This window comes from Orbicella franksi, chromosome 8, assembly GCF_964199315.1.
Source record: "Orbicella franksi chromosome 8, jaOrbFran1.1, whole genome shotgun sequence".
Classification (NCBI taxonomy): domain Eukaryota; kingdom Metazoa; phylum Cnidaria; class Anthozoa; order Scleractinia; family Merulinidae; genus Orbicella; species Orbicella franksi.
The window spans coordinates 31314692-31329140 of NC_138152.1; the positions used below are offsets into that span (position 1 = coordinate 31314692).

At 36.8% G+C, this 14449-nt stretch overlaps 1 protein-coding gene across 1 annotated transcript; it reads right to left on the reverse strand.

Moving 5' to 3' along the window:
* Positions 1-18: 18 nt before the first annotated feature.
* Positions 19-14420, reverse strand: LOC145495118 (general vesicular transport factor p115-like). Its single transcript, XM_081474686.1, has 32 exons — positions 14246-14420; positions 14079-14165; positions 13142-13206; positions 12856-12926; positions 12093-12211; positions 10896-10960; positions 10520-10557; positions 10193-10248; positions 10064-10111; positions 9826-9898; positions 9163-9247; positions 8936-8997; positions 8668-8726; positions 8462-8537; positions 8110-8174; positions 7893-7981; positions 7485-7569; positions 7181-7253; positions 7048-7093; positions 6630-6739; positions 5814-5863; positions 5444-5554; positions 5114-5232; positions 4575-4686; positions 4372-4441; positions 3840-3973; positions 3435-3494; positions 2865-2934; positions 2576-2724; positions 1888-2109; positions 1341-1568; positions 19-959 (listed from the first exon to the last, which is right to left on the reverse strand). The coding sequence occupies exons 1-32, from the start codon at positions 14321-14323 to the stop codon at positions 735-737; spliced, it is 3000 nt and encodes a 999-aa protein (XP_081330812.1). The 5' UTR covers positions 14324-14420; the 3' UTR covers positions 19-734.
* Positions 14421-14449: the final 29 nt, after the last annotated feature.

A 14449-nucleotide genomic window follows, 5' to 3' on the forward strand; every position in this document is an offset into this window, starting at 1 on the left:
AATTAGAAGTAGACGAGATAATTACACAAATAAGCTTCACTTTTAATTTATGTTTAAATCTGGAACCAGTAATGAAACGCGTCCCATACAATCCCAGGCTGGGTAATTTTATCACAGTGTAGGTTTCAAAACGTTTAAGATTGTGGTTTATCTTAGTCTATTAAATTGCGAGTGTGGCATCTTAAACTTGTCGGTTTAGTTGCAAAGCTCAAGAAATTAATTCTCCTCACCGCACAAATCAGTTTGATATTAGTTATTACTTAAATTCTTCTTACCACCTCTGCGGATAATATACTGACATTACACGAGACATTTAACCGGTATCTTTAAAGCTGGATTTTCTTTTGTCATTATTTAATTTGTTTCTTTAAACTCGATGACCTTTATCTCTAAACATGCTGTTTTCTTACAAGTGGAATGTGTAAATCTTCAAAGCTGTAGTTTTCATTATCAGAAGCAGTCTTCGAATTTCATTGTTTTAATAAAATCGGTAAAAAGCAGAAAACAAGTTGAATTAAAGCATAACGATGACAATTAGACTTTCCCATCCCCTCCCCTCCCCTCCCTTCTTTCAGTTTTTGGGCAGAAGGAGGGGAGGGGTACAGTGGGTTGGAACTGATGGAATTGTAACTTCGTGTTAAAATAAATGTACAATACTGTTTAAAATAAAATGTGTCTGCTTCTTTGGATTGGTGTTTAGGTTATATTAATAAAACTATCAGAAATTTTCTGTTTCACGTAAGTTGTCCTTCATCAAGTTCTGTGTTCTCAGTATTTTGTTGTTCTGTTTCTTGTTCATTTCCGGCATCTTCGTTATCAGACTCGTCTTCATTGTCATCATCAACATCGTCTTCGTCATCATCATCATCATCATCGTCGTCGTCGTCGTCGTCATCATCTTCCTCGTAATCGTCATCCTCGTCTTCACTTACTTCCTGTCCGCCATCTCTCGCCAGTTTCTAAATACAAGAAAAAAACAAAGCAAAACAAAACAAAAAAAAACAAGAAAACTAAACTTGTGCAGTACACAGTATGTTTAAAGTAATATATCAAACCAGGAAAGACCGTGTTTGATCACATTTCCAAACGAGATGTGAGAGTTGAAAATACGACGCGCAGGAGATTATTTATGACGAACTTCAAGGTGTTTGGAAATGTGGTCAAACAGGAAACTAACCTAAACTATGGAGAAAACAGTGAAATAAAACCGTAAAAATCTACCAGATCTGATATCCCAACACCTTCACGGTCATGATTTCCTTTGTTTAAACTCTATGAATTATTAATAAGTTTGAGATGTGCCTATTGTAATGGAGTATGTAGTAACAATAAAAATGTACCTTGTATTTAAGAACTTTGGCATCTTGTTCAGTTAACATAACCAGGAGGTCTTCGTGTTCCTTGTCCAAGGCTGTTTTCTCCTGTACTATTCTGCTCATTTCTTTCTCTGTGGCAGCTAATTTCTCTTCTAACAGTTTGATTTTGTCGTGGCTCTCTTTTCGCGCTTTTTCCAACTCGGCTTTGACTTCATCTGTGCTGTTGGTTGGCGTCTTCAATCCCTCCTCTCGCTGAAATGCATCAGTGACACAAGTTTGTAACGAACAAGTTTCTAACGAACACATTTTTCATTTATAGCGAACAAGTTAATAACGAACACATTTTTCATTTCTAACGAACAAGTTTCTAATAACGAACACGTTTATAGCGAACAAACCTTTACAGAAACTTAACACTTAGCACCACCTTTTTACGCCATATACTGATTTTCATCTTAATGTTTCAGCCGCAAACCTTTAAGTTTCAAGTTGTCATAGTTGCCACTCCAAGAGTGACAGTGACTAAAGAGTATCTATCTACATGAAGTACTAAACCAGACTCTTAACTTACCACTGACTCTATTTCATTCTGAAGCTCTGTGTTCATCGATCTCAACACGTCCAATTCCTCGTGAAGTGTCGTCACAGTTCGCCTCAGCTGTGCTAACTCATCCAGCTGCTGACTGGTAAGACTCGCTGGCACTGATGGCAGTTCTGACGGATCAGAGGTCGCCAGTTCTGCGGCTGCGTGAGCCACTGCTAATGATGCCTGGCAGACTTCAAGATCCTTCTCCTGCAAAGAAACAATTCCAGGGATTGATCAACAGCTTATTTCTCTTTAACCTGTGGAACCACTCGCCTGCGGCTCGTGGTTCCACAGCCACTTTGACAATGTTATGACGCAATTTATCATCAATAAGAGAACAGACGCATAAAAAACTGACGTCAATTTGTTTTCTATAATAACAAGACCCCAAAATGGTCAAATGCCGGGAATAAATGAGGGGAAAAGACGCCTTAAACTTGCCGTAAACAAAAATAAGTAAATTTTACTCAAAATGACGCGAACGTTGTCAGTAGCTTTTCTCGCTTTTTGATTGGCTACTTAAAAAAGTCCATAAAATCTCATCGGTGAAAAAGTTGACAGTTTGACAGCTGAAAGTGGAACTTGAAAGCTTGCATAAATTAAAATTTTATCCGTCTCTACTCTTACTGATGAATAAGGAGAAATCATTTTGCGATCTCAGGACTGTACTTACCAACTTTTCAATCTTTTCATCTTTAGTCCTGACCTGCTCCTGCAGTGAATCTCGGCTCTGCTCAAGATCGCTCACTTGTTTTTTTAGATTCGTTAGTTCCTCGCCTTCAGTGAAGAATGACTCAGCCACTCCTGTCTGAGCTTGATAATCTGCGGACAGTGACGGAAGCGAAATAGAGAGATTATATAAACAATACTTAACTTTTGGATGAGCTAAACCAACACAACTACATAAACTGGACTAACAAGATAGAATTTATCAAGTAACTGGCAAACAAAGAGCTACTAACTCTGTACAGCAACAAGTTGTTCACGAAGTTGTTGAATTTCTTGAGACTGCTGCTGAATTTGGACTTGAGCCTGTTGGAAAGAACAAAAATACCAAAGTCAGGTCTGTGATGTTGAACCACGCAAGTCTAACACACAGAACTCTCCGCCGAGAAGACTATCATCTTCATGACATCAGCTCCCTGGTAATACGCCACTACTGCAGAACTTGTACAGTTTGTCATATCGTGTAGTATGTTAAAGAGTGTTCATCATGGTCTAGACTTCAGTTGATAATTAATTTCAAAGCTTGTGATGTGTCTTAATCTATGCTCAGGGAATTTACATCGAGGTATTCTAATTTGCACTACCACTTCTTCAAGACGTAAATTCCGTCCAATAACAAGCCCCAATGCCACGCCCCTTGGAGAATAGGACCAATAATAAAATCCACCTGAACATATGGATCTCAAAGGGCTCAGGTTAGGTACATATTTTAGCAACATGATCATGAGAAAGGGCAAACTCGAGGCAGTTCTGACGAACTTCAATACAAAACTTTAAACGCTGAAGTAAGTAACCGTTTATTTCACCTGATTATAAGAGGATTCCATATCACTGTATCTTGATTTAAGTTTGCCGATTTCTTCATCCTAAAATGAAGAAAAACTAACATTACAGTGGACTGCCGTGTTCGTGACACTACCTCAATAAATTGCATTTGTTCTTGATTTCATGAGGAAGTAAGGAAGATTTGCTGACATAATTTTCTGCAATGCTTGGCCTGATATTAATAGTTGATACGTTGGACTTCAGATGACGCAGTCTAGATGTCAAAATGGCCAGGGATACAACAAAAAAAAAAGGAAAAACCGACGGCACTTTAATTCTGGCCGAAATTGAAAATCTCCACTTGAGGTTAATGTTACAGATTTTCGTGGCGAATCAACACTATCCCTTGGCTGTTTACTTGAAAGAAATAATGCCAGTATATTGACCTGTTCTCTGATAAGTTCTTTGTACGATGACACAATGGAGTCATGGTTTTCCAATCCTTGAGAGGATTTCCCGTTTACGTGGTTCGTCATTTGCTGTAGTGAAGGTTCTTCTTCGATAGCTTTCGTAACAGCAGCTTAAAAGAAAATTAACCGACAGACTTTTAGTTTACTCACACTTGAAGTTTTCCATTATTACCAGTGGGTTTAGTTTTGTGAGGTGAGGGAGGGACTAGGAACTACATTGTAACGGCTTTGTTGTACAAAGGAGATTTAATCCTGGTCATTTCACACTTGTTCTTGGGAAAGAAAGTACACTCTTCCCTCACATGACCTTTTTCTACGCAGTATTATGCCTGAGTAATCACGAAGTACTAGAACAGCTTGACAAAATGCTAGAAGGTAACCACTCCAGCATCTCACCTTCGAGGAATAGTCACTTCATGATTATAGTTAAGGGTGGCCATGTTTTGCACTGAACGATGTATAATTATATGTCTTTTTGTGATTTACATCTGACTGTACACAAACAAACCTTCCAACTTTTTGAACAGCTTGGTAAATTCATGGTCAAAAAGGACATGTTTCTCAGATTCAACTTTGATCTGTGGTGAAAAAAAAAATCAATGAATTTAGAGACAACAATTAACACAAATCAATGAGGATATCTACTTGGAGTCAAATTATAGAAAATAAATTGTGAAATGAGGGAAACACGACAAAAAGTACATTTTTTACCTCAGGTGATTTCACAGCTGCAGTGAAGAATTCTGATTTGGAAATAAAACTGATCTTGTCCAGAAGATTGTCAGTTCCTATTCTCTTGATTATCAAATTACGAAGATCGTCTCTGTACAAACAAAGGAAACAAAATGGAACGTAAATCTTTGCAGTTGTGTCAATGAAAAGTAAGGGTCGACCAATATACTACAGGAAACAAAGTTTAAATGTGAATGAGATAAGATAGAGTGCTGTTGTACTATTTGTTTCTCTTGCCTCGCTTACGAAGCTGACTTTGTGTGCTTTACTGCTTTATCACTATATTCTAATAACTGCCGATTGACAAACTAGAAATGCAGTCTTTTAACGGTCTCCTTACACAAGTTGAAGCACAGTGTACATAAACTATGGCTTGTCTACTTTGTGGAGTGCAGGTTTCCGATACACTTTGTTACAGAGGGGACGAATACAGATATGTACAAGTACATCATGTACAGATGTATTGATCAGTTGTGACGAGAGAAAGGAATTAAAGCCAAACTAAAGAACAGACTCACTTCTGACATGTAGCCACTGAGTTGTCATTATTGTCTAAACAAATTCCTAACAGGAGAGCACAGAGCGCGCCCACCAGTCTGTCAGCCTCTTCGCCGTGAGCTTCAACTTGAGCCATCAGCTAACAACAGTTCAGGAATAAAAGCTCCAGAAGTGCAAACTCAACAGTAACGCAAACTAATAAACAGCAACTTAAATTAATAAAGCGAAGCAAACTCAAAACAGCAACGTGCACATGCACATGTAGCTACCAGATGGCTTTAGAAGTAAAGAGGTGAGACTATCAGTGTTCTGAAGGTTATCCCATTATACATGTATATACTAAAGGATACATATGGAATATTGGCAGAATTGTGAAGAAAATGAGCTACGGCCAGTGAACAACTGGATAACCACGAGCACAGCAACAATAACAAGCCAACTCTTGTCTGAATCTCGCCTCCCTGCAACCCAGCAAGTAAACAACACATCAATCTCCAACTAAACTTTCAAATAATCTTCAAAATCGCAGAAGACTAGCACGCAATAAATCACAGTTACATGAAGTTACATCAAACAAACGAACTCTTGTCATGCCTGATCTGAAAACATCACTTCAACAAGATTACTGACTGTACAGGGTTGTAGTTAAACCCTGCTGAGGATGACTGTAAGTGGGAACCTACATTACATGTAAAACAGTGTTCAAATATTCCTACAAACCTGTGAAAGCATGTTCGTACACTGTTGCAACAATGAAACAGGAGGATTTCCTGCAAAATATAAATTAAAGGAGTTCTTTTGAGCAGATCAGCAGATAGACTGCGAACAGTCTCTCTTTTCCTCGAAAACTGTGGGGAAGAACGCAAAACGAGAGTGACTGTGAGCGTGACCTGCTAGCGGCGATGCCCCAAGCTGCTAGTAGCGCAGGCGTCGGAAGGCATTGCCGTTAGCATGTCACGCTCACAGTCACGCTCGCACACTACTTGTTTGTGTTCTTCCCCACAGATTTCCGAGGAAAAGAGAGACTCCTCGCAGTCTAATCAGCAGACAAAGTTCCCAAACGCTGAACAGTCCTTACAGAAAACAGTAAGCGACATCATTACCGTTTCATTCTCAATGGCTTTCTCAGGAAAATAGTCTTGACTTTTTTCCCCATTAATATTTTTTACAACAATTGCTACTAATCTTGCAATATGATTGGCTAATTTGCCATTGTCAATAAGAGTTCAGACAACGCTGCTCACATCAACGTGTCATGCAATGACTTTTTCAGCTCGTGCGCTTGAAAAAAACATTTTCTTTATTACATGATATTGTGGTAAAAAGTTGAATGTGGTTTAGCGTTGTCTGTACTCTTATCGACGATGATACGCGTCATCACAGTAGTCAAAATTCGTTGTGGAGTGAGCCCACAACATTTTGACCACTGTGATGACACGTACTCATTGTCAATAGGAGTACAGACAACGCTAAACCACATTCGGTTTGTTAAACAGTCAATGTATGAAAAACAGTCTAGAGAATTTGTAAACTCACCAACACTAGTAGCTAGTTGTACTCTAAGAAGCTGTTCCTTCTGTGTTGGGTTCCCCTTCAGACAGTGAGACAAAGCTACTGCTGCACACCAGTTGGAGAGTGGGTCTGGGCTGAGGAGCAAAACATTGTTCAGCCCAATATCAATGCACTTCCAGAAGATCAAAAACAAACCAAAATCATAAGAATACCAACAACTTTAGGTTGATTTTGTGGAACAGTACTTAGACAAACAACAGGAACCCATCCACTAACAAGTGAAGAGGAATTAACAATGACAGGGAAAGATGTGTTGAGAAATGGCTTACAGTACCATGGACAAACTTGACAATGCATTACATCTTTGTTTCAAGTTCTACTATTCAGCATCATATATTTGGGGCTAATAACAGTATTTACATGTACACGAAGGTGCTGTTACCTGAACAAACCAGCACAGAGTAACTGTCCTGCCGAGATGTTGGTAGCTAAAAACCAAGCATAAAAAAACTTTAACAACAAAAGAATAAATTGTACCAAATTCAGTTGTGAATGCAGCTGGTGTTTTCACTTACCTGCAGATGCTGAAGAGGGAAGTAAGGTTGTTACAATCTCATTCTGGCCTTGCTCATTCTTGTAAAGATAACACTGTTTAAATGAAATGAAACAGAGACTTAAAGATTTAAATTATGCCTACAGGGGTGAAAGAGTTGTCTTGTACAATGAAAATGACTTTAATCATAAAAAAATCATTTAAAGTACATTTAAACTGTTTCAGTTGTGTCAGCAGTCAGGAGTAGTCTCATAAAATAACTGCACAGGATGAATGGTGGAGCAGACCAGAAGCTAGACAATTTTGATTAACCCAGTGCCTCTTACCTGGAAACAATACAAGACAGCACAGCGGAGACTGAAGGGCTGCTTGTCATTAATCATAGACATTAGAAGAACCACAATTGCAGGACTGAAAAACAGAAAACAGTTCTCAGAAATAATTCCTAGCTGACAACAAAACATAGGCTTACAATGTATGCAATGTCAGGAAAGTCAGTAATATCAGGCAGGTAACAAATGGAGAAGAAACATTACATGTACAAGCAATTTTATTGTTATTACAAATTGTAATTATTATCTAACATTGCTGGACTGCAATATATGCAAAGAAATAGATCACAATTCTGGGGTTTAGGTCCCCAGTAGACAGAGGACCTACAGAACATTTGAAGAAACTATTATCTAACATCATAGGTCAGCAATGCATACAAACACATAGATGCTGTATCTTACCTGGGAGGGTTGGATGGAGCATTCACTTGAGAAAAATATTCTTGATTTGCCGGGAATCCTCTTATCACTTCAGATACAGTGTTGATGGTCTGAAAGTTAATCATAACATTTATTGATTAAATATTCTTTTTGAAACAATTGACAAGCTTGGTATTCATGATGGAAAGGTACAACAACGTTTACAAAGCACTACTAACAAAATTAAAATATACGGTACCTCTGTGAGAATGTCTGCAGGAATTCCAGTTGACATGAGTATACTACAAAGTAATCGTAACAATCCTAAAAAGTAAACAAGAACAATTAGTTGTGCTTTTATACATACTGGTGAAAGAGTTGGGCAAGCTGTAGAAAAGATTTTACATGTAACAGTAACAGACTAAACATCAGGAGAGTCTTATCACACAAAATAACAGCTCAGACGTACAAAGGTACGGATTAGGTAATCACAGAAGAATATTCTGGGGGCAATCATTCTGTCATCACTGCTGTTTCTTGTGAGCTTTCCATTCTAATTGGCAAGATAATTTGGAGTTTATTACTTGGAATAGTCAAGATATATTACTTACCACACTGATTCATTATTTTCTGACAGTTTGTTGTGGCTTGCTGTGGATTATCTGGTGACACTAACACTCTGACAAGCTAAAGACCAAACAGCAAAACCAAATGTGTATCTATTCCTTGTACTCTGTTTATTATTTAAAAACAATGTACTTGTAAATTATATCAAATTTTACATAATTTATTTCTACTCAATTACTTGGCATTATACCTGTAACATAAGCTTGATATTTGATACTTTTTGAGTGGACCATGAATTATCTTGATTATCTGCCAAAAATAAATAAACAAACATTAAAACATGATTAGAATTTCCTGAAAAACCACTTGATCAGAAGTCTGGGTGTACCGAATGGGCTTCACAGCTCAAATAATTATTTATACTGGTACGTTGGATGTGTGCTATTTAGTCTTCACAGCCTTTACATGAGAATATTCCAGGGTGAACACAAAGTTTACTGTTAATATGTGACACTTACCAGTAGTTTCTGGTATAGGAACTTGTTCCAGCTCAAAAAAAGGAGTAAGTCTTTGAACATAACTGTAAAAGAGTAAAATAGTTTAAGCTTTATTGATAATCATCCAGAGTGGGAGAGTGAAAAATAATGTTAATTATGAGTCATGCTAATAAACTGTTCATGTACATGTTCTTCAAGCTAGATTTTACTCTCTAAACAAATAACAAAGAGAGAAACACTACAAATACCTTCCTTCTCTAAAGAAATTTTGGTTTGAAACATTTAATTTCAACAGATTTTGCATCAGTAACAGACAGTCTTCTACCACAATACCTGAGAGAAAACAAATTACTTATCAAAAAATTTAAATCATGTTATCATATAAAGAAAAAAAAAAAAAATTAAAAAAACCCAAAGGAACAATTATAATAACCAAACAAATAAATTACATGTTAATGCATGCAACATTTGAGTAAATAAATAAACAAGAAACATAGTTACATGCAACAACAACAAAACAAACGTATGTCAACTTCCAGCTAAACATTGTAATTATATCAAGCAATTAGATTATGTCGAGCTCGAGATTTCTATCGCGTGATAGTTGACGAGGGCGCAGCCTGAGTCAACTATCATGCGATAGAAATCGAGAGTGAATAATCTAATTGTTTTAGTATAAATCTACTAGTCGTTCAAAACTTTACCTACATCCTCTTCACAGACACTTCAAAGACGCCAAGAAGCGGCCGTAATTTTGTTAACTTCGCTACTCACTATATATTACAGAATAGATAGTGAGTAGCGTAGCCAATCAGAGAACAGCATTTGTGATAGAATGCTAACAGATTTATACTAATGTAATATGTATTACCACTGCATGACTATCAGGTTAATATGATCACAACACATACCCCCATCACTGTAGCCTTCTTCTGTGATGATTTCAAGAAGCCTATCAAATGCATTCTCAAAGGCAACAATTTTCTAGAGAAAATACAAAACAACATGTGACCATGATAAACAAATACATAACAGACCAATTGAAAATAATAGTTTAAATTAATGACAAAGAATAAAGCATGTATGGTGAACTGTAACAAGTACACATATGTACTATTCACCACTGTTTACATTGTACTTAATGTTTACCTGTATTGCTGCATTTGACTTGGTAAGTTGAATCAACAATAAAAGACCCTGGAGAAAAAAGGTCACTTTAGATATCTATGCATACACATATATGTATAAACTTCAAACCAAACATGTGTGTACATGTACCTCATTTCTGATGATTTCTCTACTGTCAGACAGCAAGTCCATTAGTCTGGATACACCTACAGTATACATACAATAAGCAAAAACATATTGTCTGTGATTCATCATCACACTGGAAACAAGAACACAAGCCGTTTATATACACACATACACTGTATAGTATAATTACCGGGGTTAAGTTATTTTACACTAAGATTCATGATTTATATAGACCTGTAAAATCAGGGTGTCTTCATTATAAGTGATGTTAAAGTATATAGTACAAAATAAACTGTGCTTACAAGGCTCAAAGATATAAATATTGAAAATATTAAGCATGACTGTGCTTACCCATGGGACTCACTAAAATGCACTGCTGGAGCTGATAACTACAAGAAAGGATGACTTGGGTTGGTCAAGGCACTTTACAAACCACACACATTGTTTTTCGCTACACACTGTCAATAGGTACAGTATTTTAATAACTGGAACTATGAAATATATGTTGATGTAAGTCCTTAAGTCCTTAAGTCCTTACCGGTAAGTGTATCCTTGATAGAGAAACTTGTACAAAGTTTCACTTTCTCTGAAATTTGTTGCTTGCATTCAAGGTTAATGTACATTTGCATGAATGTCTTAAGTTAGGTACATCTCAAGCGTGGAAGTGAAACAAATATGATTATTATTTGTAATTGCTTTAACAGTACATGAAACTATCTAATGATACCTTTTATTTGTCAGCAACACTGTAAGAAGTTTAACTGTAGGCCATCTAACCTGAAATTCATATTCCTGAGACAGAAAATATATTTGAATCAAAAATTAAAGCACATTACATGTATGTAGTGTTAAATGTACCGATAGTGACAGAAATCAAATAAATTGTAACTGTAAATGGAAATTGCTGCTAATTGACTATTGACAGAGATAATAATTTTACCACCAATTGCACTACAAAATCCTGTACAATCTACAAATTAAAACAATTGAGTTTAAAAATGTTCGGTGTGTAGCCAGGCATGTTAAAAATTGGTAAAAAGGAATTAAATGGTTGTCACTGGCTAAAAATATGGTTATCGGACGTTTCGGCCACTGCTGTTGCCTTCTTCAGCAAAAGATGGAAAATGCAAATGTTAAACGGCGTCCTGCTAGAATATGTAAAAGATGTGTGATAAAACTAAATGAGCAATAGTCTCTAGAGTATTCTTAATGAGTGTAAAAATTCTTAATGCCATTGTACACATTCGGTAGCGCTATGTGTTCCTTTATAGCGTTCCTGTCTTGCACGGAATGCCAAGCTTCAAGAATTAGTCTTTGTTTCCATACTGATGATCTGTCGACAATTTCAACATTCTTCAAATCTATCTGGTGACCGTTGAGCATATGGTGTTTGGCCAATAAAGAGTTTTTGTCCAATGTTGCTATAGCCTTTGTGTGTTCTTTCATACGTGTTTTTAACGAGCGTGATGACTGACCAACATAAACACAGTCACAATCTTTACATTTGATCTTGTAAACAATGCCTCTGGGAGCCTCTTTCTCGATCTCGTCTTTAGGTTTTTTGAGTGTGTTCGAGATGGTACGAATAGGTTTATGGGTGACCTTGATATTGAAACCTCGAAGAACGTTTGCGACTCTTTCGGAAAAACCTTTGGCATAGGGGAGGATGACAAAACCACGATGCGCTACCAATGGTGTACAATAGCATTAAGAATTTTTACGCTCATTAAGAATACTCTAGAGACTATTACTCATTTAGTTTTATCACACACCTTTTACATATTCTAGCAGGACGCCGTTTAACATTTGCATTTTCCATCTTTTGCTGAAGAAGGCAACAGTAGTGGCCGAAACGTCCGATAACCATATTTTTAGCCAGTGACAACCATTTAATTCCTTTTTACCAACAATTGAGTTTCTTTACCTCTAACAGACCAAGCAACAAAGTCACATTATCAGTTTTCTTGATAAAGATCTCTGTAAACTGAACTCCTAACTCAGCATCTGAGGCTGTCTGACCAGCGTCCCTGCCGCCCTCATCAGCTGAAAAATAGCATTGATCTCAATTTTAATTTTACATATTGTAGATACACAGAGGATATTACATGGCCACTCAGAGATATGAAATTTATCTTCAAGTGTTGAAAAAATTTGGTATCTTCAAGCTGCCATGTAATGTTCTATTTATCATATAAACACCAATGAAAAAACAAACCATTTAACTTTCACTGCAAAAGGCACCATTTATTATGTTACATTGCAATGTGATGTTTTCACATGTGAAAATAACATGTTATTTTCATGTGTGACGATATCATGTTTTCATACAAAAGATCACCCGGTATTTCATCAGTGTTTAAATATAATAAATTTGATTCATTATCACAGTACAATTTTGGTGTGTACTCAATTCATCCTGACCAAAACTTTGCTCTTTGAAAAATATTATTACAGAGAGCCTGAATGCTCCAAACAACAAAGGCTTGGGCAAACAGTTACAGCATACCCTGAAATTATTACATAAACACACATTACATTCTTGTACATATTTCCATGATATGTACATGTACACAAGGCTGACAGATTTAACGCTAAAGAAAGAGTCCCTGGAGTCAAAGAGATTTATGCTGCATAATTTACACTCCATTGTGAATCATGTACAGTTAACTTTTCTTTTCTGTTCCTACCTTGGACTGGATCTGCTGAGAGAAGATTACAGAGAGTCTGTAAAGCCAAGCCAGTGATTTCTGTATCATTTCTAACATGGTACAAGTAGAAATAAAAATATTAACAATTACAGTGTAGACTTGATACAAGCTTGACACTTCAAAATGATAATCCAAAACTCTACTAGTTGCAAAGGTTAAGGAATGTAAATTTCTATGGCTACTTAAAAATTTATTCCAGTTTGTTTGTTTACTTGTTAGTTTGTTTGTCTGTTTCTCAGATGAATATGACACCTAACAAACCTACCTGTCTGTTTGTAAAACATTTATCAGAAGATCCATTGATTGTGTTCCAACTTCTAAACGAAATTTCTGAAACCAAACAAAAAATCATTTTCAATTGGTTCATGGTTGGAACTAAGTATGATTTCCCTCATAAAAGCACAAGTAGCCAAAAGAAAGAGCTGGTACTGGTCAAATTCACAACCAAGAGAACAAATACTGGTACTTATTAGTCACAGCCAACAGTACAGTAAATGAAAGTTGGTTGCTGACTTGATTGGCTGTTAAAAAGGACTGTTTTTATTAACTCGAGTCTATTTAGTTAACTAAACAGGCAATTTTGATGCATCAAACTTGGTACTAAGGCTTAGGGGAATGAAACAAATTAAAGACCGACGAAAATTATACACTTCTGTGACTTCTTCCGTTTTACTCCTCTAGGCCTTGGTGCCATGCTAGAATTTTTAATAAATCCAAGTTGGTCTATTTCTTTTGCCACACAGGGACTCTACTAGACACAAAACTTATAAGAAAAAATGCAAGTTTTTTGCAACATACTCTGCATACAGGGTTGTTTTTGTTTGTTCATGATGATATAACATATCAACATTAATGCTTAATCATGTTAAACAAACTGGCCAGTCAGTACAATGCTCATGATAAGCAATACCCTGGCTATACCCCAGACAGTCATGCAATGTTCCTTTCCCCATGGAGGAAGAGAGGGACAGGATCACACCTCACCAAAGTTTAATAAAAGATGTGATAACATGCGACAGGTTTTAAAACAAGGAAGACTTTAAATTCTCAATGAAACCTGGGATGTACATGATAATTTAATCTACCGTCACGTTGCTCAAATGCACTTAACTTTATTATTTATACTCAGCCCACATGCACAATCTACAAAACATCCTGACAAAACGATTGGATAAAAAAGGAGACTAAGGTAATGCGCCAACCTTTGAAAGAGACTTGAGAGCCCGGACAGCATCTCTTCTGTCTTCTAGAAGTGTTGAGGAAGCAACACGGTCACACAATCTCTCAACCTGAATGAATATGCACGGTAAGAATCGATGTCAGAGAGAGTCACACGATACAGATCACGAATAAACACATGAATGCGCACCGTTTCGTGAGCGGACGGCTGAGAGCCGGCCTGCTGATTGCCCAAAACAGACTTGAATCCCCTCGACAAGTACTCCATCTTTGTTTCTTTACGTAAATTTATTCGTAGGCATGCGCGCAACGTGGCAAAAAGTTGCTTGGTAACCGAGCAGTAAGAATCGCGTTCACAACAGGTACAGCGGCTTCCCGCCAAAGGATAACTGCT

Bases quoted from the DNA above. Each gene is read 5' to 3' on its own strand.
- LOC145495118 (XM_081474686.1), bottom strand. From the start codon at position 14,323: ATGGAGTACTTGTCGAGGGGATTCAAGTCTGTTTTGGGCAATCAGCAG. The intron at 14,166-14,245 runs GTGCGCATTCAT...ATATTCATTCAG, and splicing joins AGCCGTCCGCTCACGAAACG to GTTGAGAGATTGTGTGACCG. The intron at 2,725-2,864 runs GTTAGTAGCTCT...CACTGTCCGCAG, and splicing joins ACAACTTGTTGCTGTACAGA to ATTATCAAGCTCAGACAGGA.